This window comes from Anas acuta, chromosome 17 (genome assembly GCF_963932015.1).
Source record: "Anas acuta chromosome 17, bAnaAcu1.1, whole genome shotgun sequence".
Lineage (NCBI taxonomy): Eukaryota > Metazoa > Chordata > Aves > Anseriformes > Anatidae > Anas > Anas acuta.
In genome coordinates this window covers 14,940,466-14,962,736 of record NC_088995.1, presented here as the reverse complement: position 1 = coordinate 14,962,736, position 22,271 = coordinate 14,940,466, and the positions used below count along the sequence as shown (strand labels likewise).

The following is a 22,271-nucleotide window of genomic DNA, read 5'->3' as shown; positions in this document are numbered from 1 at the left end:
ATGAATGCAGAAGATAAATCATTTCATGGTCTTACAGATTTCTGCAGAGAAGGAAAGATACTTGGAAATGTGCAGGTTTATTTGAAAACTACATCTTGAAGACCTTCCTAAGGGATTAAGAAAATTTCAGAGATGGGAACATGAGCAGAGGAGAATGACATATATATTTTTTTTAATTTGTAGGCAGTGATTAAGATGAGCAGGGAGCTACCCACTGTATGGCAGACAGCACAGTCCTGAGGCTGCAACACTGGCCAAGGGCTCAAACTTGAGCTGAGTTTCTTCTTGTGCTGATTTTCCTTGGCATCTTTACCCATTTTTGGCTAGGGTAGATGCTGGCTTCTGGTCATGCCCTCCTGTGACCTCTGCTCACCCTTGAGATCTATGGTGGGGCAGTTTGTGTTTGGGGGATTCTTGGTGGGGAAAAGGGACAAAGGGAGGTGTTTTGCCCCTCATTTGATCTCCAGCTCCTCTTCCACAGCTTGTTCTCCAAGCTTGTTTGAGTCTTCCACAGATTGTTTGAATCTCTAGTAAAGCATTTGCCACCTCCCCAGCTTCCTGTCTCAAAGGTAGGACTTCAGAGGAAAAAGTATTGTGCTGCCAAGACACAAGCTGATGGTAGCAGGAAAAGAAAGGCTTTGAGTCCACCTCTCTGTCCCAGAAAGGCCTGCTTGTAGTTGGAGAGGCTCTTTGTTACTGAAATACCTCTGCCACCAGTTAAATGTGGGCTTGAAAGTTATCCTTTTAAGTCCTGACAACTGTTCCTTTTGGAAACTCAGTCAGTACCACACTGTGAATTCAGTCAGGTATTCCCTTGACATGCTCTGAATGTATTAAGTGATGCAATGTCAGTCAATCAAAGCAAATTTGCACTTACTTCAGAAAGAAATCTGAATATGTAACTGTTGTAGTGGTGAGGGGTGAGCAGAGATTTTCACAGTTACTTTGCTGTGTAATGAAAGCCCTGAAGAGTCATGTGGCCCTCCCAGCTAATTCAGTGATAAGATAAACCTGCCATTGCCAATTGTTTTCTCATTTCTAACCATTGTTTTGTCCAAGCTTAAATCACAGTGTTTGTGTCTGCTTGACTATGGTTTACAAATGAGTGTTTTAACCTAATAAGGGTCCTTGCTGAGGGATTTTTGGCTTGCTGCAGCTGAGCAAACCAAGCTACCAGGACAACTGTGAGAAGTTCCCATGAAAGTGTTCCCACATCGCCCAATTGAGGAATTTAGAAAAATATTGTTGCCAGCAGCTGGCTTCAAAGATGGGATCTACGTCACTGCTAATCACAAGGGGGTTGTTTTCTTGCAGGTGGGGTTGTTTTCGTGAAGTTGTTTGTCTGAGTGCTTTTGACCTTCGGTGAGGCACTATCCACCCCTGTTAAGTTTGCTGTAAGAGTCAGGCTATTCGGGTAATAAATGGAAGAGCATGATCTGACCATACTAGTGTCTGTCATGTTTTCGGCCATTCTTCCTGCAACAGGTCCTGACTCCCTGGTTGTATTTCCAGTTACCCTTTGCAGAATTCTCTTCTTGAGCTGAGAAGACAGTCAGGGATGAGAACGGGGCCTTCTGGCATCCAGAAAATCTCTTGTTGTTTAAGCTACCTTGTGTCTCAAGTCACCTTGAAGAAAGTAGGCTATTCAGTAAACAAAAGGGAAAATCTGCATACTACCTTTTGGGTTTGGTTAAGACTATAACTTCCAGCAGGTGCTGCTGCTAATCTGCCTGTAGAAATGGATTCTTTTTAAGAAGCAGCAGTCCAAAATTAATTTCTGCAAATGTATTCACCTGGGGCGCAATAACCCCAAGCAGAACTACAGGCTGGGTGAGGAATGGTTGGAGAGCTGCCAGGCAGAGAAGGACCTGGGAGTGATGGTGGACAGTCGGCTGAATATGAGCCAGCAGTGTGCTCTGGTGGCCAAGAAGGCCAACGGCATCCTGGCTTGTATCAGAAACACTGTGACCAGCAGGGCTAGGGAGGTGATCGTCCCCCTGTACTCGGCTCTGGTGAGGCCGCACCTCGAGTACTGTGTTCAGTTTTGGGCCCCTCGCTACAAGAAGGACATGGAGGTGCTTGAGTGGGTCCAAAGAAGGGCGACGAAGCTGGTGAGGGGCCTGGAGAGCAAGTCCTATGAGGAGCGGCTGAAGGAGCTGGGCTTGTTCAGCCTGGAGAAGAGGAGGCTCAGGGGTGACCTTATTGCTCTGTATAAGTACATTAAAGGAGGCTGTAGCGAGGTGGGGGTTGGCCTGTTCTCCCATGTGCCTGGTGACAGGACGAGGGGGAATGGGCTAAAGTTACGCCAGGGGAGTTTTAGGTTAGATGTTAGGAAGAATTTCTTTACTGAAAGGGTTGTTAGGTACTGGAACGGGCTGCCCAGGGAGGTGGTGGAGTCACCATCCCTGGAAGTCTTCAAAAGACGTTTAGATGTAGAGCTTAGGGATATGGTTTAGTGGGGACTGTTAGTGTTAGGTCAGAGGTTGGACTCGATGATCTTGAGGTCTCTTCCAACCTAGAAATTCTGTGTGTGATTCTGTGTGTGATTCAGTCTTCAAAGACACCCTGCTAAGGACTTGAAACCTGAACAGGCCGCCGAGGCCTTTGGGAAGCTTTTCCAGCTCAGGAAGAAGGCCGGAGGTGTAGTGATGTTGGGCATGTGGAACTGAAACATTCATATTTGTTGCAGCTGCTTCGGCCTAGCCCTTCGTGGCGCATCTCTTTGCTCAGGAAATGCAGCTTGAAGGCACTGCCCTCTCTTTTCTTTGGTGCAGGTCTCTGTATCCAGAGGCTATGTTCATGCCAATGAAAACTTCCATGAAAGGAAGAATCTCAGGATTTGGCTTAAAGCCTAACTGCAGCTGGCTTTGTGGCTAAAATTCAGGTGGTTTACTGGAGTGAGGGCTGTGGAGCTGGCTGCATGGAAGGGGTTCTTCTCATCCTCCTTCACCTCTTCTCCACTGTATGATGAGTTTGGGGTGCTCCAGGGCCATTTCCAGAGCATTGTGATTTACCAATAATTGCACTGCTTTAAATCTATTGTTCGTTTACTTTTCATAAAAGTCCTCAGCTTTAAAGCTTGCTTTTAAACTTTTATTTCATTCAAGTTTATATAGGTCTGTGGAAAAAAAAATCCTATGCACTTTTGTTGTCCTTTAGCATCTGCTTCATTATCCATTGTATTTCAATACTTATTTATTCCAATGAAGGAATATAAATGTTGAAACATTCTGCAGGAAGCTAAATGAACTGCCAGCAGTAAATAGCATTTTTGATTAATTTAATCATTTTTCTTTTTGTTTGCAAATTGATTATAAATACGCTTAGATTTTTACAACATTGGTTGCTATTTGAAATTATTCTGCAAAGAGATTATTTGAATTATTTTGTACTGGGTATGCTTGCAGGCTTTCATTTGATCAGCTATGAACTTAATGGTGTTTTTTCTAATAGTAGTTTTTCTGTTCATGAAGTATGGTTTGGCTGACAGTGCAGGGTCTCCTGATGCATTGAATTGAACGCTTTCTCTCTCAGGATGAGGTTTTAAATGATTTTTAGGAGTTAAGTGAATATCAATTTCCATGTTATTTTATTTGTAACTTTTCAAAATTCCAAGCCTTTGTCCTTCTGTTCATTTTAAGATTCAAACTTATGGTGTGCATTCAGATTGCAATGACTTTTTTCCATTATTATTTCTAATAATTCTTAATAAGTATGTCCTGTCCATTTATTATACTTTTCTTTATAAGAATGTTTTAATATAGCACTCTGAAGCATGTGCAACATATGAAAACTTGAAAACTCTTGTGCTAAGGGGAAATCTCACTTCAGATTTCTTCACACCGTAGTGCAGAGCTGACTTGGGCACAAGTTCTTAAGATCAGCAAAATTGTTCCTTGAGATATTTAAAGAAAATGCATTCTAAAATCACTGGTCATCTGCTGAGACAGCAGCATCTTAGAAATTTAAGATTAGTAAAGTGTTTAGATAGGAATGTTTGTTTTTAAAGTACTGGTACTCCATGACTGAGACCTTTGCATGATGGTCTTGGAGAATTCAAGGAGTCTTGGCATACTTTTTCCTTATGCAGTATTTTAACTGTATAAAAGCAATCTTACATCATGTTCAGCGTAAATTGAGAAAGTGGAGGTGGCTGCACTTTTAAACCAGTGGCAGGAAATCACATTAAACTCAATGTAATTACATTGTTCTAGAAATGTGATTATGTGTTTCAACTACCAGCCTCCCACTAAATTACTTCAGATTAGTCTCAGTCTTTGGAATGAAATCCACCTGATTTAGATGTAAAAGATGTAATAAATATGAAGCAATGCATTTTGCATTTATATTTTATGTTCACCTGCGATTGCTTATTACATTCTCCAGATCTCACCTTTCTCGATGCATATATCTCACCTGCTGCATGCAAGGAAATTGAACCCTGACTTCCCTTAATATCATGATATTTACTCTTTGTAGTACCACATGCACGCCATTACATAATTTCACACAGAAGTGTAAAGGGATGTTGACTGCAGGAATGTTCTGTAAAGAAAAGGGTTTCCCCATGTGACAATCAGCCCAAGCCTTCCCAGGAGTAAGTACAGCCTCAATTGTACTGGTACTGCTGAGCTTGCACATCCCCAAAAAGTGAGACAGAAGGGTAATACTGGTATTTCTGATAGATGAGCTTTTGGCTGTGGTTTGAAGGCCCTCTTTCTGAAGCCTACTGCTATGCTGGCAGGCAGGGTGTTATACCTGAAAATAGTTGTGCCTGAAGTTAATTGAGGATGATAGTGTGACAGCGAAGATTTGAGTCAGGAAGACAGCAATACCGGGAAAGAAGAGAATGCCTTTCTCAACACCATTTAAAATCAAAGGAACTCATCCATACATTCAGTGATTTTGTGAATGGTGGCTTTGTAATTTGAGCTTTTCATCAACAAAACAGATAATTTATATCCTAACTATCAGATTAGAAAGGAAGCACAGCCAAAGTAAAATACTGGCTTCTCTTTCAGTATCCACAAGCTATTGATGTAAGTAATTGAGAATATGGTTTTGGATCAGCAATTACTGGCTCAGAAGATATTGTTACTTTAATGCCTCTGCACTTGACTCTCCGATAAGGTCAGATATAGTGGCAGTAAGAGCTGGAGGAAATAATTACAGCCACAATCATGCAGGCATTGACAAACACCACCTTTGCAGGAGACTGGTTGGAAAGCTGAGCTCTAACTTGACATTAGTGTTGTGACTGGAAAACAATTGTGGTTTGTAGATGCAAAATTGTGCCTACAAAAATAGAAGGCAGGTTTCTTTGCTTTCCCTTTTCCATCCTATGAACAAGCAGAGTGAGCCAGCTGTTGGAGCAGGCTGCACTGCTCAGCCCTGCAGGTCCCAACAGCATCTCCTGTGCCGGGGGTGCTTCATGGATAGGTGATTCTGGGGGGGGAGATTGTCACTTAGGAATAAATCTGTGGCTGGCTCTTCAACTTTAGTATAAGGTAACTTTAGCCCTCCCTCCTTCAACACCTTTCCATACCAAGTCTCAGCGAACAGGGCTTTCCCCTAGGTTTAATGAGTGTTTGAATATCTCAGCAGTACAATCAAAAGGTCCCTGGAAATAAAGGTTTTATGACTGTACAAGCTGCTCAGCTGTGCCACAAAGATAAGATAGGGAGGAGCGTAATTAATCTTTCTGCCTTCTTCAAGATACATTAAGATCAGACCAGGTCATTTTCTCTGAAGAGCTGTGAAGGGGAAAAAGGGATTGTCTCCTGAAATTAATGTCCTGGTCCCCAGGATTAGCCTCCTGAAATATGCCTGCGAGTGAATGCCATAAAAGAACAAGGAACATTTATTGCATCTTGGTGTATTTTATAAACCATACTGAACACTATTAGGCACTCCCCCTCAATAAACAAATAAATAAATAAATAAATAAACAAAACCCCACAAACTCACATTATTTCCAAATACTGGTGGGCACATAATGGATAATTTTATGAAAAATACTGCCTTTTTGGTTTTCAGTGTTTTATCAGATTTTTCATGGTCTGGGAAGTGCATTTTCTAACTGTCATCAGGAAGGCTGGGCATCACAGCTTTTTCTATTTCTGCCATTGAGCCTGGAGTGGAGAAATGTCCTGGCAATGTCCTCATCGGAGAAGGAAGCCTGCTCATCTGGTGACCCTGGGAGAGGAGTGCTCCTGAGGGACAGTTCTTACCTTCCAGGCGTAGGGAAGAAGAGCCGTGATGGAACTTGTTTTACTTCTCCCTTTGAAGCAGGAGAGGAACGGCCGCTGTTTTCCTGCTCAAGCATAACTAGTCATAATTAGTTTAGCCCTAGGTTGTTGGTCTTTTGATGTGCTAAGTCAGAGGCGGGTGTGTGCACAGTTCTCACAGTTAAGAACCCCGGTGGAAAACCACACATGCACCATCCTCCTTTCAGTCACAGCCATTATTTGACTGGCCTCAGATTTCTGAGCAGATGGTAAGCATCCTTAATGCACGAAGATGATTTTGTCCCCAGATGCCAAGCTGCGATACCATTGCTTGGCACCTTGGAGCGGGGAGCACAGCATGCTGCCCCTTGTTAAAATGACTTAACAGCTGATTTCCTTTATTGAAGGTTTGGAATCCCCCCGAAGCACAGAAGATACCCTTGCTGAATTAGCTCATGTTTCTGTGGTTGGAGACCATATATCAGAACAATTTCAGTATTCACATCCTCTAAACAAGTCTCATTAATCACAAATTCATGGCTAACAGGGTTAGGGATTAGTCAGGATTGAAAAAGGAGGATAGGGACAAAGCATCTCACCGAGCATTTTTCACTGAAAACCAGAAAATACGTTAAAAAGCATCATAGCCCTTTTTACTGGTAGTTGATTCAGTGCCCCTCAGCTTCCCCAGTGTCAAAGCATGTTTTTAGAGTGTTACTGCAAACAAAGCACATTCTTTGAAATGCTGAAAGTTTAAGAGACTTTTCTTATTAGCTAGCACCTAGGCATGTGTTGCCTTCATGAAACTTGAGTTGTTTCTTCTCATTCGTTTTGTTCATGACCTTTTGCAGAGCTGGTTTCTCATCTGGTTTCTGAGGATGTATAGGAGCTTGAAGCTTAAATTCTGGTCAAGAAAACAGGTTAACCAAAAACAAACCTGTATGAGAGTGGCTTGTTCCTGTCCTCAGAAGTGCTGTGCAATGTCTCTTGCTGTTTGTCTTACCAAAATTCCTGGGGGCAGTGCTAGGTGTTGGAGCCTGCTGTCCTACCACTTGTAAGAATCACACCCTGCTGAAGGGCTGAAAAAACCCCGTCACCTGTCCACTGGTGAGTGAATGTCACCTGCTCCCAAACTAGTGAAGTAGCTCATGTTAAGAAGGATGTTGTGGCTGAACCATGTTGGAGGATGTCCTCCATGCATGGGGAATGGCAGTACTGCAGGCAAAACCCAAGCAGCACGGTCATGGTGACAAACAGCTAAAGGAGAAATGCTGGAGGATGAAGGAAGGGGTTAAGTGGTTTAGTACCATTAGGAAGGAAAGGGAAGTCCACAAAGGGAACAATCCTATCAACTGTATTGGTTTAGGAAGTGAATGACTGCTTAATACTCCCTGCATGCAGGGACCAAGCAACCGGGATCCCCTTCCCGCACCTCTTATATCAGTTGTCTTCAGATTCTTACAGCCCGTTTGCCCTGTTATTTCCCTATCTTTGTTTAACATGCACAGCCAGGACCTAGGTCTTTGTTAGAGATCAAAGATCTGAGAATGGATTTGGTGCCATGAAATCTGTCCCTTTAAAAAAAAAAAGTCAGAAGCACAGCATGCAGCTGCCTTCTGCTCTGTTTTATTGCTTTGCCGGACCAATCTGCCCTTGTGCTATATCACGTTTGAATCCATCCTCAAGCAAGCTGCTGTCTGACTGGTCTTCAGCCCTTTGAGCACTAGAGTTTAATTTAAAAATCGCTGCAAGGATTAAAGAATCCTTCCCCAATCCTGCTGGGCCAGGGTGAGTAATTTCTTTTGACAATCAAGTAAAATGCCATTAGTTTCTTGCATTACCATCAATCACTTTGGTAAATGGCAAGCAATTTTTGTGCTGTGGCTGGTAAATTTTCCTGACAGTTCTGCAAGGCTGTGTAGGCTTTCTGAGCCACAGCAGCACTGTGAGCAGCAGGTTCTTGAGAGGTGGAAGCTCCAGACCTTCTTGCCCATCCCGAACACTGGGGCTGCCAGTTTGTCTGCCAGACACCAGCTCCCAGAAAGGTGTTTTGGCCAGGTCTGCAGAGCAAAAGCTGGGGCTTAGAGCTTCAGGGTGCCTAGAAAGGGACAGCCATCTCCTCACCCTTATGGTTAGAAGTATTGCAGGCAAATCCAGCAAGCTCACACTTCAGCACCATCTAGTTGCAGGTCGTTCTCTGTCTTCCCTTGCAGCAGGGTATGGATGCAGCCAACCTCTGCTACGCAGCCTTTCTCAGCTGTGCTTGGGGAGGAGATGTAACTTGGGGCTTGCAGAACCCTTGCCAGATCCGCTGAGGTCCAAAGGATTCCACAGGGTTGATGGCAAAAGCTCAGTCTATCTGAAGAGGGCCTTCCAAAAGCTTCTGAGAAGCCCCACCTGAAGAAAACAAACTGGGGCTTTCAAAGATAAAAAAGCCTGTGAGGACAGTGCCCAAAGGGCTACCTTGGGCTTGCCTGACCCCAAGAGAGGGCTCATTTCACTGGGAAGTGCTTAATCTCCAGAAGAATCTTGTAAAGTTGTTGTCTGCAGCTGGAAAAAAACTTCTGGTAAAGAAAGAAAAAAAAAAAAGAAAGAAAAGTATTTAATGGCTTATCGCAGCTGGAGGGCTGGTTCTCATCAGAATTCACACATTATTAGCCTACTTGGTGGTCATTGGTGCCTGGAGTACAAACCACATAATCATAATGTTCACTAAAATTTTCACTTGCAGCAGAAAAATGCTTTTTTACTGTAATTTATGGTACCACCTTTTCAAGTACTAGTCTGAGCTATACTGGAAATTGAATTCTATCTTGTGGAAAGGGAGATTATTTCCTGAGCTTTGCTTATTCACCATCCTAGCACATAGCGCTCAAGGTAAAGGTGCGCACTGAGATGATGGATTGGCAAGTGTAAGAGGACCACTGTTCCATGTGACAGGGGTATAAAGAACGATATTTTTATTTTTTGACAGTAAAGGGGAAATGGCATTACTAGCAATATTCAGCAATGTACTCTGCAGCCCCAGTTAGCTCTGCATATTTTATAGCATCCATTTTCTTTCTTCGATTAAACAACATAAAATCCCATAAAATAATTCAATATAAACAACAACTGCTAGTTCAGGCAAAGTTCTTGTGGCCTTTCCAATTCTGGGAGGATTTTCACAGTGCTTTGTTTTTTTTCTCCCCTTTTCCCTTTAACTCTGTCCCTTGTGCTTAGGTCTTTGGTTCCTTGCCACAGTCCCAGTGGAGTTCCTAATAACAACCCTTCCTTTGTTGTTTTTTAATGCAGAATATGGAGCAAGTGTAGAAAAATGTATGGGAGATGCCCTGAGGGCTGGACAGCCTTCTTGCTGTCCAGCAATTGTCTGATGTGCCAAGTGTTGGGACTGGTTTCAGTAGAAGTTAGAAGTGTATGTTTCAAAAATCTTCTCTCTGTAGTGTTCTTACTTTTTAAGTCTTATCCTCTGATCCCTGGTAATTAATTATAGTGGTTTGAATTATATTTAATATACTTCTTCCTTATAGGAAATTTAGCTGCAGTGATGGATTATTTTAAATGCTGTAAAATCCCATCCAGTGCTGGCTGAGACAATGCTATGGAGCTCGTTATCTAGTTTTGCAGGGAGAGGGATGGAAAGTTTGTACTTTATTGTTGTTTGGTGCTTCCAGAAACTGTGACCTGTTGGGAATTGGCATACAGGACGTGGACATAAGCAACCAGGGGTAGGCCTTAGAAATCTCAGGGCCTGCTGTAGCTGAGCAAACCAAGCTGCCAGAGTAACTGTGAGAAGCTCCCACGGCAATGACTCCCACATCACCCAATTAAGGAACTCAGAAAATATTGTTATCAGCAGCTGGCCTCAAGGACTAGGCCTATGTGACCGTTAAGCACAAAGGGGGTTGTTTTCCTAACTTCTAATCAAAAGGGGGTGTTCTTTTCTTGCAGGTGGTGTTATTTTCTTAACGGTTTGTCTGGGTGCTTTTGACCAATAATCTTGTGTGAAACACTGTCCACCCCTGTAAAATTCACTATAAAAGTTGGGCTATTCGGGCAATAAAATGGTGAAGCATGATCTGACTCTGCTGGTGTCTGTCGTGCTTTCGTCCGTGCTTTGCAACAGTGACCTCCGGGGCTTTTTTTTTTTTTTTTTTTTTTTTTTTTTTTAACTTGTAGAGGTAGAAAAATGATCCCTTTACAAAGATTGTTTGTCTCCTAGGAGGACTGAACTCTGTTCAGCCTACAAACATTTTTGCCGTGCTGATTTCTGACAGGGAGACTTGCAATAAAAGGAAACCTATAAGTATCTTTGTCTTTGCAGGAGGAAACCTCTGACTTACTTTGATATTTTCATTATAGTTTTTAAAGCTGTGTTTCTGCATGATTGCAAGAATTCCAAGTTCAAATACTTTGGACACCTTCAGACTTGATAATGCATTTTCTCCTGTACTTCTAGGCTTTAAGGTACAGTTTCATCTAATAGCATTACATTGGTTTCAAGGTAAAGGACATAGTCTGAGTGGTTTAGATCTTTCAAAGAAAGGTTGAAGAGACTGAGTGGGCTTTGATTTTTGTTCTGTAGACGCGTGTTACAGAAAACTACTCCAGCGCTTTCTGTCTTCTCTCAACAGAGAAGGTACACACAAATTGTTGTGTTGGAGAAAAGAGGGCACATACTTCAAATCTTGAAGATGTCTAAGAGGGCATGAGAGCAGGCACTCTGGAGCTCTTTGAATAATGATCAGCCCATCATAACTCAGCTAACTGAATGGAGGCAGTGGAAGAAAGGAGAATATCACTCCTCGTTCAGGGGAGGCAGGGTTGTGAGCGGGTTGTGCATACTGATGGGAAAGTGATGTTGGGTAGCACAAGAATCATTTAGAGTTGGAAGAAGACTCTCCTTTTGATCAATAGTAATAATAGTCGTTTCGTGTTTATTGAATACTGTGAAAGTGTAAAGTGTCAGGCAAGCATTAGGAATTGTGGGCTCTTTGTAGATTTTCAGCATTTGCTGCTCTCCATGCGGGCAAAGAACAGAGGACCTGAAAGGCTTCCCTGTGTAGGTGCAGCAGGAATATCTGGAGTTGTGTTAGCGGGATACCAGGGTTCTCCTGGTTTTAGCACAATCTCAATCTCACATTTGCTTATACTATAATTAAAATAATTTGTGTGTTAATGGCCCAACAACATTTTCAGGTGGACTGAAAAAAAAAGTGGCTTCTAGTTTTATATGTATTATGAAAAGGCCAACTGCTACAGTTGCAGTATATTTTGCCTCCTGGGGTGAATTTCTATACCAAGGTGAGTAAATACCCTTATTTCCATTTTGAATTTGCCCAAACAGTTAAATGATTAACAGACTGCCTTCAGTTAATGGAATCGAATCCAAGGTCTCCTGCCCCAGTACCTGGTGGCCTTTTTTTTCCCTGAAGGAAAAAATTCTGCTGCCGATGTATTTTGATGAAAACAGTGTTCACTGAGGGAGGTGGTGTTTTAATCTCATACTGTGTAAAGACTTCAGAACCTCTCAGGTCTCCATAGCAGTGTTGCAAACCCATAGAAACAGGTTTGGTTTGTGACAGGAATAAATCAGAATTAAAAATAATAGCTTTAATTTCCAGACAATCAGAATGTCTTTCCACTGTTATTTTAAGTTCTATTTACTTACCTACATAAGAGAGAAAGCAAACTGAAAAATTGACTTTCTGCTGCAATACCTTTAAAAAGAATTAGCAAAAATTCAAAATTCTACACTGGGTATGGAAATACAAGGTAATGTTTGACTGTTTTAGAAATGCTCCCATGTTCTTTGCTGAAATTATGAGTTTTGTATTACATCTGGAAAGAGTTTCTAAGATATCTTTCCCTTCAGAAGAAATTAATAGGGGGCGACTCCTCCTTTTCCTGGCTTTGCTTCACAGATGTGAAATTTAACTTTTCAATATTAAAAATTCACTATAAAATTCATCAATCTCTGGTGATTTAGAGTGGCTGTGGATCTCTCCTAAAACATTTATAAGCTTTTAGGAAAAATGGGTGGCTCTTGAGAAAATTTGCTGTACTTTTTAGGGAAGTTTTATGTACAGTTTGATCAAAGATCAGAGGGAGGATTTTTGATAAAATATTCCCCCCAACATCACCTCCTATTTGTCATCCTGCCTTATTTTGATCATGCTTCTGTAAAAGCTTCCTCAAAATCATAAGCCATCATACTCAAGGGTAGATTGTGTTAATTTGTCTTCCCTAATAGTTAATTTATCACATGGAAAGCACTTTACTGTCAGAATCCAAATTAAAATCCTGTTTACTCTTTTAATTATTCAAACTCCAATATGCTAGTGAGCTTGATGCTTAGCATATTTTGATACATTTCGTAGGCTGCAAAAAGAGCTTGATAGCTTCAGTGGTAGTTGTATCACTCTAAATCTTTAGCACTGATCCCCTCTATGACTGTGAAAGGCGTTCTCTTCCCCGAGTCTTTGGGCTTTTTTCGTCTGTTAGCCACTATGTCTGCTGAGCAGCTCTGCTTCTGCCTTGCCTTTCACTGGTCACTGTTGCTATTTTCTCTTGCTTTGTTCTTCCTGGTGCTTTGGCCTGTACTTTGATTCCTTGAGCACCCGTTGGATGGAGATGTTCTGATACACAGCAGTAACAGCTACTTTCAGAGAAACTGCATCCCCAAACATTTGATGGGGATAAATAAGACAGTTACAAAAGGTTATATAAAAATAGCAGATACTGAGAGAAACTGAGGTATACTGGCAAGGAAAAGGCAAATTTCCTGATGTGGTGTCAAGGTGAGAGAGTTCTGAGGCTGCCAGAGGCATTTCCATGGGGTGGGTGGTGGCTGAGAAAGCGTTGGCCCTGCAGTGGGGAGGGCTTTCGGGGCAACAGGGCCAAGTCAGGCAGAGCACAGCAAGTCCACGCCCTGTTTTTAAAATGAATTTGGGTCAATATATGCATTGGACTTGCAATGAAGGGGCAGCCACTGGAGTAGGTTTTAGCTGGAATGAAATGCGGAGGTCATTTCATAAGGAAAACTCTAGCTGACTGGGGAAGCTGCTGCTTCCATCTCTTCTGAGCTTTCTTTATCCCTGAGGGCAAATGTGCTTTTTTTGTCCTACCATCAGTTCCCACTTTGTTTCACTGGTCATACCTATTGCCAGTGGGTTTGTACCAAGGTCACGTAAAGCTTTTAACCTCCCTTGAGAGAGGGAATTAGGAGAATACAATAAAAGAATTTACTAACTTTTTAGAAAAGGGGAGACTGAGAGGGGGAGTTAGGAGAATCTTATCAAGTAGAGATAGAGTGCTGATGGCATTAAACTAGAATGCTACTTAGTGTCTTTGCTAACTATGGTGCATTGTTCAAATTAACTAAAGCAAGAAGCCTTGGGCCCCTTACCAAGGTCAGTCTCCTAATAAGAGTGTGAGCCTATCTTAAGAAACTGGTAGAAACTGGTCCTGTGGATGGACAAGAGCCAAGGAGCAACTGAAACTGAGTCTGCACAAAGACAAGAGGTCAACTAGTGGTGACGAGGGAGAGTCATCAATCTTCATCCTCATGACCCCTGACAACCACCATCAGAATACGCTGCGCAAGTGCAGATAGGAGGAGTTTATGGAAATGACTCCTTGGAACTAATTTTAATATGAAGTGGGGACAGGTTATGAATATGTATAGGTGTATTGTGAAACTTCATGCATATGTAACTCTTTGCTGCATATAACCATGGCAAGTTGCCATGTCAGGTGCACACAACTTTGGCAGGACTACCCCTTGTGCTGTCCAGCACTGAATAAACATACCTACTTTATAATCTTACTGATTGTGGAGTCCGTTTTTTCAGAAGTCACCCTGATGTCATTTTTGAAACCTTTTTGGAGTGTTTCCTTTTGGTTGTTGCACTGCCCTCTCTTCCCCATCACCATCTGCCTGCCATCTACCTGTGCCTCTCCGACAAGCTTCGCAGGCGGCCTGCTTCACTCATGTGACAGAAAAGCATATTGTTTGTGCTTCTACACTCCCGACCTTTTGGGAAGGGCTTGGTTTATCACAGGATCTTTGTGTATTTTTATGTGTATTTTACTGTATGTACTTATATAGCTTTACTTGTAGCGACATTAATACACAATTGTTGGAACAAACACAGCTGGCCGAGTGCTGCTATTTTAAGGCTTGTTTGATGGGGGAGCAGTTTGAACATAAATCTGTGATAAGTCTCTTAAAATACAAAAGAGGAGATAAAGTTCTTGGAAAAATACTTCAGAAAATAAACAATTGCTTAGCTTGTGAAGATTGAGGGCCTGACTGCTGGTCCTGGCTGACCTCAAAAGCACTGCACTCGCGCTCCAGCTGCCTGGGCCTGCATGGCCGGGTGCTGCAGTGTGTAGCGGGTCTCAGGCAGGGCCAGGAGGGAGCTGGATGGTTTTGTGCTGAAGGAGTTGAAATGAAGGTGTAAATCCTGGTTCTGGTACATGTTTTCTAGGTCACTTTTGGCTATGTTGCCTCATTTTCCTCAAATATCTGGATCAACCCGTGAAGAATTCTGCCTGGGAAGGACATGGAGGAGATGGGGGTGCTTCCTTTGGGGAAGCTCTGGCCCTGCCTCGGCCTTCCTTCTGCCCCAAAAGTGCTTCCCAAACCACTCTGCTTTCTGTTCACTCACAACAATGAGCTCTGATCGTTGCACCCTGATGCAGAGCTGATGCTGCAGCTCTGCATCGCTTTCTTCTATGCCCCCACAAACTCCAATTGGTTCCTACCCCTGTACAGGGAGGGCTGCCTCAGTTCCATTCCTGTATGGAAACAGTTGTCTGTCTCACCCCCAACTCCAAAAGTTCTCAGTTGTTATGCCTGAGTTCGGTGATTATTTTAATTTATAGCACTTGGCTTAATGTATCTTAAAACACACATATTTTAACTCGAAACTCCCCAGGGACCTCATTCAGAACTAATTGCTTGCTGTTTGTGCAATTCTTCAAATATGTAAAATGCTCTGTGAGGGTCTGGAATTACTCAGCTCTAGTTTGATCCTAAAGATGGGTAGGGGTGTCTAGCCAAAGTGTCAGCCTGGGAATCAGGATGTATTGGTGCTCATTCTGGCTTTGCAGAGGCTGTTTAATTTTAGGCAAGTTAACTAAACTGGTCTACAGCTTGGATTTCCTGTAAGGGAGGGATAATGATTTTATTTTTAATTGGGCTAAAAATATGTGTTGAAGGGTTGAATACAGAAATGCTTAGAAATGACAAATGAAATTTATTATCATAACCGTTATTAGTATGTCATTGAAAGTGAATTTAGCTCAGATCATGTTTTTCCCCATGATGGGTTGGGGGGGAGATGAGAGGATTTCTAAAATAGCTCTGAAAGTCTTCTTTCCCATCATTTTGAGCATGTTCCATCTGCTGCGAACACATTCCGGTTTTATTTCCTGACTATCTTTTCCTTCTATTTCTATTTTAAAGTTCTTTTTCCAAGATTTTACTTCCCAGTTGCTGCTGCTGGGATTGTTGCTGGGGGTGCGTTGCAAGCAAGCATTTACCCTTTCAGATTCTGTGCCTAAATGACTGGGAGGCAGTGGAAGTCCCTGCACCGCTTCCACTAAGTGCTCATCTGTTTAAATCCCTCTTGCAGTCCTTATGCTGCTGCCCAGCCCTGGTGATTACTCATACCTTCTCCTTTCCTGTTGTTGTAATAGGTGAGAGAAGAGATTTAGAGCTGTTGAATTCGTGAGGTCGCATACATTTAAGGCTGGGATTGCATTTTAAAATAGTTTCTGGTTGGTCCAAGTTGTCAGGCTGAGGATGCTTCTGCTTGCCTGCTTCATTCTGTCTATCATGTTTCCAGCTTTGTTATATTCCACAGTAAATGGAGGACACACTGTTCGGGGAAAAAACTCTGCCAGGGATACCAACTGTATTCTGCAGTCTGAATTGAAAGGAGCTTGCTCTGTTTATAGCTGGAGAAGAGGACAGAATTCCTCATGAAGCAGTTGCTTCATTAGGTCCCTGTTCCAAACAGCTTTGACACTTTTCCCCTCTACCCACCAGCTACCTTTTCTTAAGATCTTATGGGTATACATGTCACAGAAGGCAGTGCTTGAGGATGTCAGGTTTCTCTTGGGCTTCCTCTACCCATAAGATGACAATACCATGAATAAAGTGGTCAGCCCATTTGTGATTCAGGCTGTGAATATAGGCTGTAGCTTTGGAGGGGCTGTTGCAGGCTGACTTTACATGACCTCATTCAGTATTCCTGTCTCATTTGCATCTCTGCTAATCGCCTTAGCAAAGTGCCACAACGTGCCACCTTTAATGTTTTAAAGGTGGGCAACCACTTTTTAACAGGACTGTTTTCTGCCTGAAAATTCTGTTTTTCAGAAAGAAATTATTGTGTCAAAATGGAATGTCAGTTTTGTGAAATTTCCAGTTGGCTGATGTTTTGTCTCTTTTTTTTTCAAAAATTTTTTTTCATTCCACAATTATCTTTAATTTTATAAAAAATGAATTAAGTCATCATAGTGGTAGCTGTTGCTTCTTTGATCATGCTTCTGCGAAATACTTAAGGAAATTTTCTCCATGTTGTCAAACCCAGAGATGGCAGAATTTTTGTCAGGCAGCAAATTGAAAGGGCATCAGATATTTTTTTTTCCAAACCATTCTATTTATCCTTACACTCCCTAGGAGCTGGAAGAGCAGCACTTCCCCATATTTCATATATGGGGAAGGGAGGTGTAAGAAAACTAAATGATCCACCCAAGCTTATAATTGAAGCCTGGCACAGGGCAAGGGCAATAAACCCTGCGCTTGGGCTCTCACACTACACATTCACCCTCTTTTCTCCAATTCATGTCAGATCTGGTAGGAATTTCCTATTATTTTTTCATACCCTGAGTAACCAATGCTTAAAACATTTTTTGTGCCTGTGGAGTTTGGGGGCAGATTTAAAGATATGAATCACTTATCCAAGGAATAGTAGGCTCAAACCTTCCATATGTAGGCTGTTTGATTTGAATTTCTTGACTTTTCCTAAGTGAGAAGCTGAATTGACTTTCTTCCTTCTTTCAGCCTTTCTGGCTGTACTGATATCCAAAAATGCAAAATGACATCTTGTCTCAGCCCACTAGAGCAGATGCATTGCAGGGGATTAGACTGGAAATTTTCCTAAAATGCAGCATTCTGAGACGTTTTTGGAAAACATAGCTGGGAAGCAGTGTATGTGATGTTCACTTGATGCTAACCCAGCAAGACAGAATATAGATAGGTGGCAAGAGAAAGCTGTAGGCACAGTCAACAAGACGGCATTGCTTCAAGCCAGAAGGCCACCTCAGAAGGGACAGGGCCCCGAAGGAGAAGCCGAGCAGTGAGCCAGCAGGACAGGCATTGGGAGGGATCCAGCTGCTGCCCAGATAGGCAAAAAGCATCTTGGAACTGTATTTAGACACGTGAAGGAAGAGCAAAGCTCCCTGGCTGAGGGAGCCGGCATGGCTGAAGGGTTGGCCCAAGAGGGTTGGCCAGCGTTTTGGGGTGCAGCATGTCTGGAGAGGTTGGGAACAGCCAGGCATGTGGATATTTGAAGCTTCTGCATCCTCAACCTGCTCTGTGTGGGACTGCTGATGGGGGTGAAGAGGAGGAGTAGCTTTAGCTTGTGACAGAGGGCAGGGATTCCGTGTGCTCCAGCGTGCCTCAGGCTTGCACCTCGCTGCGCTGCAACCTCACCAGAGTGAGCTGACTGCCACGCTCAGGTCGGGCTGCAGGAAAGTAAATGCTGCAGAGCAAGGATATCTGTAGTGCAAGAGCTGCGTAGGAGGACACAACAGGCTTCTGACAGATGGGAAAACGCTGATGAATCCTGAAATCATGGGTGAAATCCAGCTGTCCTGCCCTCCTCCTCCCACTCCCCTATGCATCTCCTGCCCTTCAGTGAACTGTTAATTAATGAGGGCCTTGTCTTGGGTGAAAAGTCAGGTTAGAGGCTTCCAGGAATGTTGTCAAGAAAAAACTGGGAAATTGAGGAGGTGGTGGTGAGGCAAATTTGTTAAAAATACATAGTTTTGTCTGGGAGAGAGAAGATTAAAATAGGATTTTTTTCAAAACTGGTTGACTAAGTCTAAAGGAAAAAAAAAAAAGATTAAATCCATTGCTGAAGGCCTAATTCTGTCTCTCATGTAAGCTACAAGTCAGTTTGAAATGAAGCTATGGAGGTGTTTTGCAGGAATGATTTGGTCCAGTTTAATTACTACAAAATAAATGAACGTTCTTGTGAAAAAAAGAGGAGATGATACAAAACAGGCATGTAAACTTTGAGACATGTTGTTTGGAGATACAGATGTCTGTGGACATCCAAAGGAAACAATTAGAAAGGAAACAAATAGAAAAATATCAAAATTCTCTCCTTACAGGAAATGTTTTTCATCAGATTGGTTATGCTAGGCATGAATTTGGTCAGTCAAGTCAGTAAAGCCTTACAGGGAAAAGTAAGGACATCATAAAAGAAGGATGAATTAATTCCTTCTCAGAGGAAAAGTACACCCATGTGGTGATTTTACCATGCTGGGCAGCTAAACCCCACAACTGCTCTCTCACTCCCCCTCCTTTAGATGAGGAGGGGGAGAAGCAAAGCAAAGAACAACTCACGGGTTGAGATAAGGATGATTTAATTAAAGGGAAATAATTATAATAATTAAATAAAGACTACCATGAACTAAACAATTTAACTAAGGGGAAATAAAAAGGGAAAGGGGAAAAGGGAGGGGAAAAGGGAAAATAAAAAGAAGAGAGGAAAACAAACAAACAAAATAAATCAAAGCTATATGGAAGTGCAGAGGAAAGAAATTACTCTCTACTTCCCACAAATGAGCGATGATTGACCATGTCCTTGAAGCAAGGCCTCAACTCACACAGCCGGTGTTCAAGAGGAGAACCGACATTTTCCCAACGAGAGCCCACCCCTTCCCTCTTCTTCCTGTTTCCACCTTTTATTGCTGAGTGTGACATCACATGGTATGGAATATCCCTTTGATTGGTTTAGGTCAGCTGCCCTAGTGATGTTTTTCTCCTCACTTTTTGCCCATCCCCTAGGAGGGTTAGAGAAAGGCCCAATGCTGTGCCACTGCTGTTCAGCAGTAGACACAACACTGGTGTGATAACACTGCTGTTCCAGCTACAAGTACAGAGTATGGCACTGTATGGGCTGCTGGAGGGAAAGTTAACATTCCAGCCAGACCCAGTACAACCCATCAAGTCAAGTCATGAAGTTTTTGATCCCAGACCATGAACTCAGCTAGAGCTCATAGGATATTGTTAACATTGTAATGTGAGCACTGACTGGCCATGAGGCATTGGGGCAAATCCATCACAACTCACTGTTAAGTAACGCTCCACGTCACAGCAGTGCTGTTTCATTCCACCATACCACTAAGAGGCCTCTCTTGGATTTGCTTTTAATTAATTAAGTCACAGTAGTGGTGAATGTGGTGCTACAGCAGTTGCTTTCAGCCTAATTGTTCTCCAGGCATATTTGCAGCACTCCTGTCGAAATCCCAGGCTTGTTTCAGGAGTCAAGCTGCACAAATGAAGTTTCTGCTATTAAAAGCAGTTTGTTTTCTATTCCCTGGCAATCTGTTCCTAATGCAGAGCCCCACTGGAGCATGAAGGTTTCTTTTTTTTTTCTTTCTTTCTTTTTTTTTTTTTTTTTTTTTTTTTTAAGCAAATGGCAAAAAAAGGTACTGCTTTTATCTCTACCTGTGCTTAGGAAATCAAGGTTTTTCACGTCAGCATCATAGTGTTTTCAGCAGCAAGTTTTGTAGGCACTGTTTGATAGATCCCAGTGGAATGACATAATTATTTTCATCCCTCTGTCCAGGGTGTATGATAACATTCTTTCCCTCTTCTTCCTTCATTATGGTCTTTGAACAGTGGAACATATTTTTTCCTTGCAGATCACCCTAATATTAAGAGGCACCTTACTCCCAAAGGTTTCTGAGCAGGAGAATCTACTTTATATCACAGTGCTCTTATCCTCCATCTTAAACTGCAGGACAGACACAACAAATTAATCAACTTATGCTTAGTCACATCTGTTTCATTTATATCAAACTGGTGCCACTGAAGCAGAAAGCATCCTTATTCTTTCCACATTGTTCGAACTGAAAATTAACTAGCTTTGCATATAATGAAACTCATACTTCATTTCTTTAAAGTAATTGGACCTATTTTATATTTTTAAAGCAGAATGACTTAGAGTTGCAATGTATCAGTGTATTACTAATGCAAGAAGGAATATTTCCTCTTTCATCTTCTGTGTTTACCTCTCTGGATTTATTTGTATGGGGTCTGTAACTAAAGCAGTCCCTGTTGTTCCCCCACAGAATTAGGACAGCCCCAGGCGTGAAGATCATGGACATCAGAGTCAGTGATGCAGACCAGTGGGGGGTTCAAGAAGAGACGGATAGCGCAAGGACCACTGCCACAATCACCTGTGTGCACAACGACCCAGACCCAGAAAGCAGGTAAGCCAGCAAGCTCTTTTGCACATTAACTCTTGCTGAAATGCTGAGACACAATAATTGTGAGAGACACAGTAAATTCTTTAAGGGGTGGTATTTCTCTTTTAACAGCAGCATTTGCTCCTCCTCATCTTTGTTGGAAAAGCTATAGGTGATGTGATTAGAGCTTTTTTTCCTTTTGTTTCACTTGATCTAATTATACTGGAGGCAGACAACTAGTCCTGGCTCAAGTTTGCTTTTCTTGTGCCTTCAGGGCAACAGGAGAATTCCTGTTGACAAAAAGCCAACAGAAAGAGATGGATTAAAATAGAGAAATATGGAGAATAATTATAGGACAATGCTGTCTCCTTTATTTGAAAGCTATAAAAGTAATAGCTATTAAGTGTTATTCATTACTGCTGCAAAACACCTATGAGTGTCTATGAACTATCTCATGAATGCCATGTATGTTTATTGTGGTAATGCTCCCACCAACTGTATCAAAGGTAACGAGAAATTTATGTTGTTAGTCAGAATTATGTATTTGACAGCACAAACAATTTCTCTCCATTATCATGCAGTTACTGTACATTTAAGTACACTCTGTACGCATTTAACATGTAATTGTATCATAATTTGAAAAGCATAAAACTTTATGTCAAAACTTTGATTTGAGGAGTCTTCTGCATCCATCCTTTTGTGAAAGCTCCTTTAAGGGAGAAAAATGTTTGTTAGCCATTGTTTAGATCTAGGAAGATTGTTGCCAAAGGCTTGGAGTGCAAAGGGCATTTACTCTATTTGATTCCTGAAGCTGTATTTGAAGAACAAATGAATCCCAGCAAGCTCTGGGTATCTGCAGTACACGTGTTGAGGTGAAGACTATTTACCATGCTTTCTAGCAACAGAAAGAGTACTGTTAAGGTGAGAGTCCTGTTGGATGTGTAAAACAGGACCAATAATAGCAAGCAGAAAGTGCCTGTTTCTCTCCAGTAAAGATGTAGAGAGTGGAGGTGACTGAGCTGGACACAGCACTTGCACTGTAAACACATGAAGTGAGGGGAGGTGGTTCCTACGTTCTCGGTCTCTGGTTAAGTCAAGTTTTACAGAGCTTTCTGGCATGAAATGTCAGACAAACATTTCAGTTCATTGCCTGTTTCACACACACTTCCTCCCCATTTAAAAGGAAAAAAAATAAAGTAAGAAAAGTTCCCTCTTGTTTCCTAAACACTTTTGTCAAAGTTGCAAGTCTGAATTTGTAATGTAGGAAATTATGTCCACCTCTTATCATTTTATTTTTTTTTTTGCTGGGTTTTCATGGGCTCCTGTAATGGTAGAGCAAAGCTCTGGCAGCTGGTTTAGGCTCTGTATGCTTTGTCTCCAAATTCTTTGTCTTTTAGCAAGATTTCCCAATTCTGAAAGCCAGTAAAGAACCTTTGTGTGGGAGAAGAGCTCAGCTAGCAGAGACTAGTGGCTCCAAGGAAGCTACCACACTTGTCCTGGAGCTATGAATTGACACATGATGGCTCCAGCAGTGAAATCTCAACCTTAGAT

General features: G+C 42.1%; 1 protein-coding gene across 4 annotated transcripts in view; it reads left to right on the top strand.

Moving 5' to 3' along the window:
* LOC137841206 (transmembrane protein 132B-like) overlaps nt 1-22,271 on the top strand; it is a 272,117-nt gene that overhangs the window by 93,442 nt on the left and 156,404 nt on the right. For 3 of the 4 annotated variants that reach the window (XR_011088487.1, XM_068653887.1, XM_068653886.1), the window contains exon 3: nt 20,604-20,744. Coding sequence is in view for 3 of the 4 variants with exons in the window: in XM_068653887.1 (XP_068509988.1) it covers nt 20,604-20,744 (141 nt within the window). In the remaining variant the exon portion in view is untranslated. Of the gene's footprint in view, nt 1-7,875; nt 8,016-20,603; nt 20,745-22,271 lie in introns of those variants that run through there. The other variant, XM_068653888.1, reaches the window with a different exon arrangement.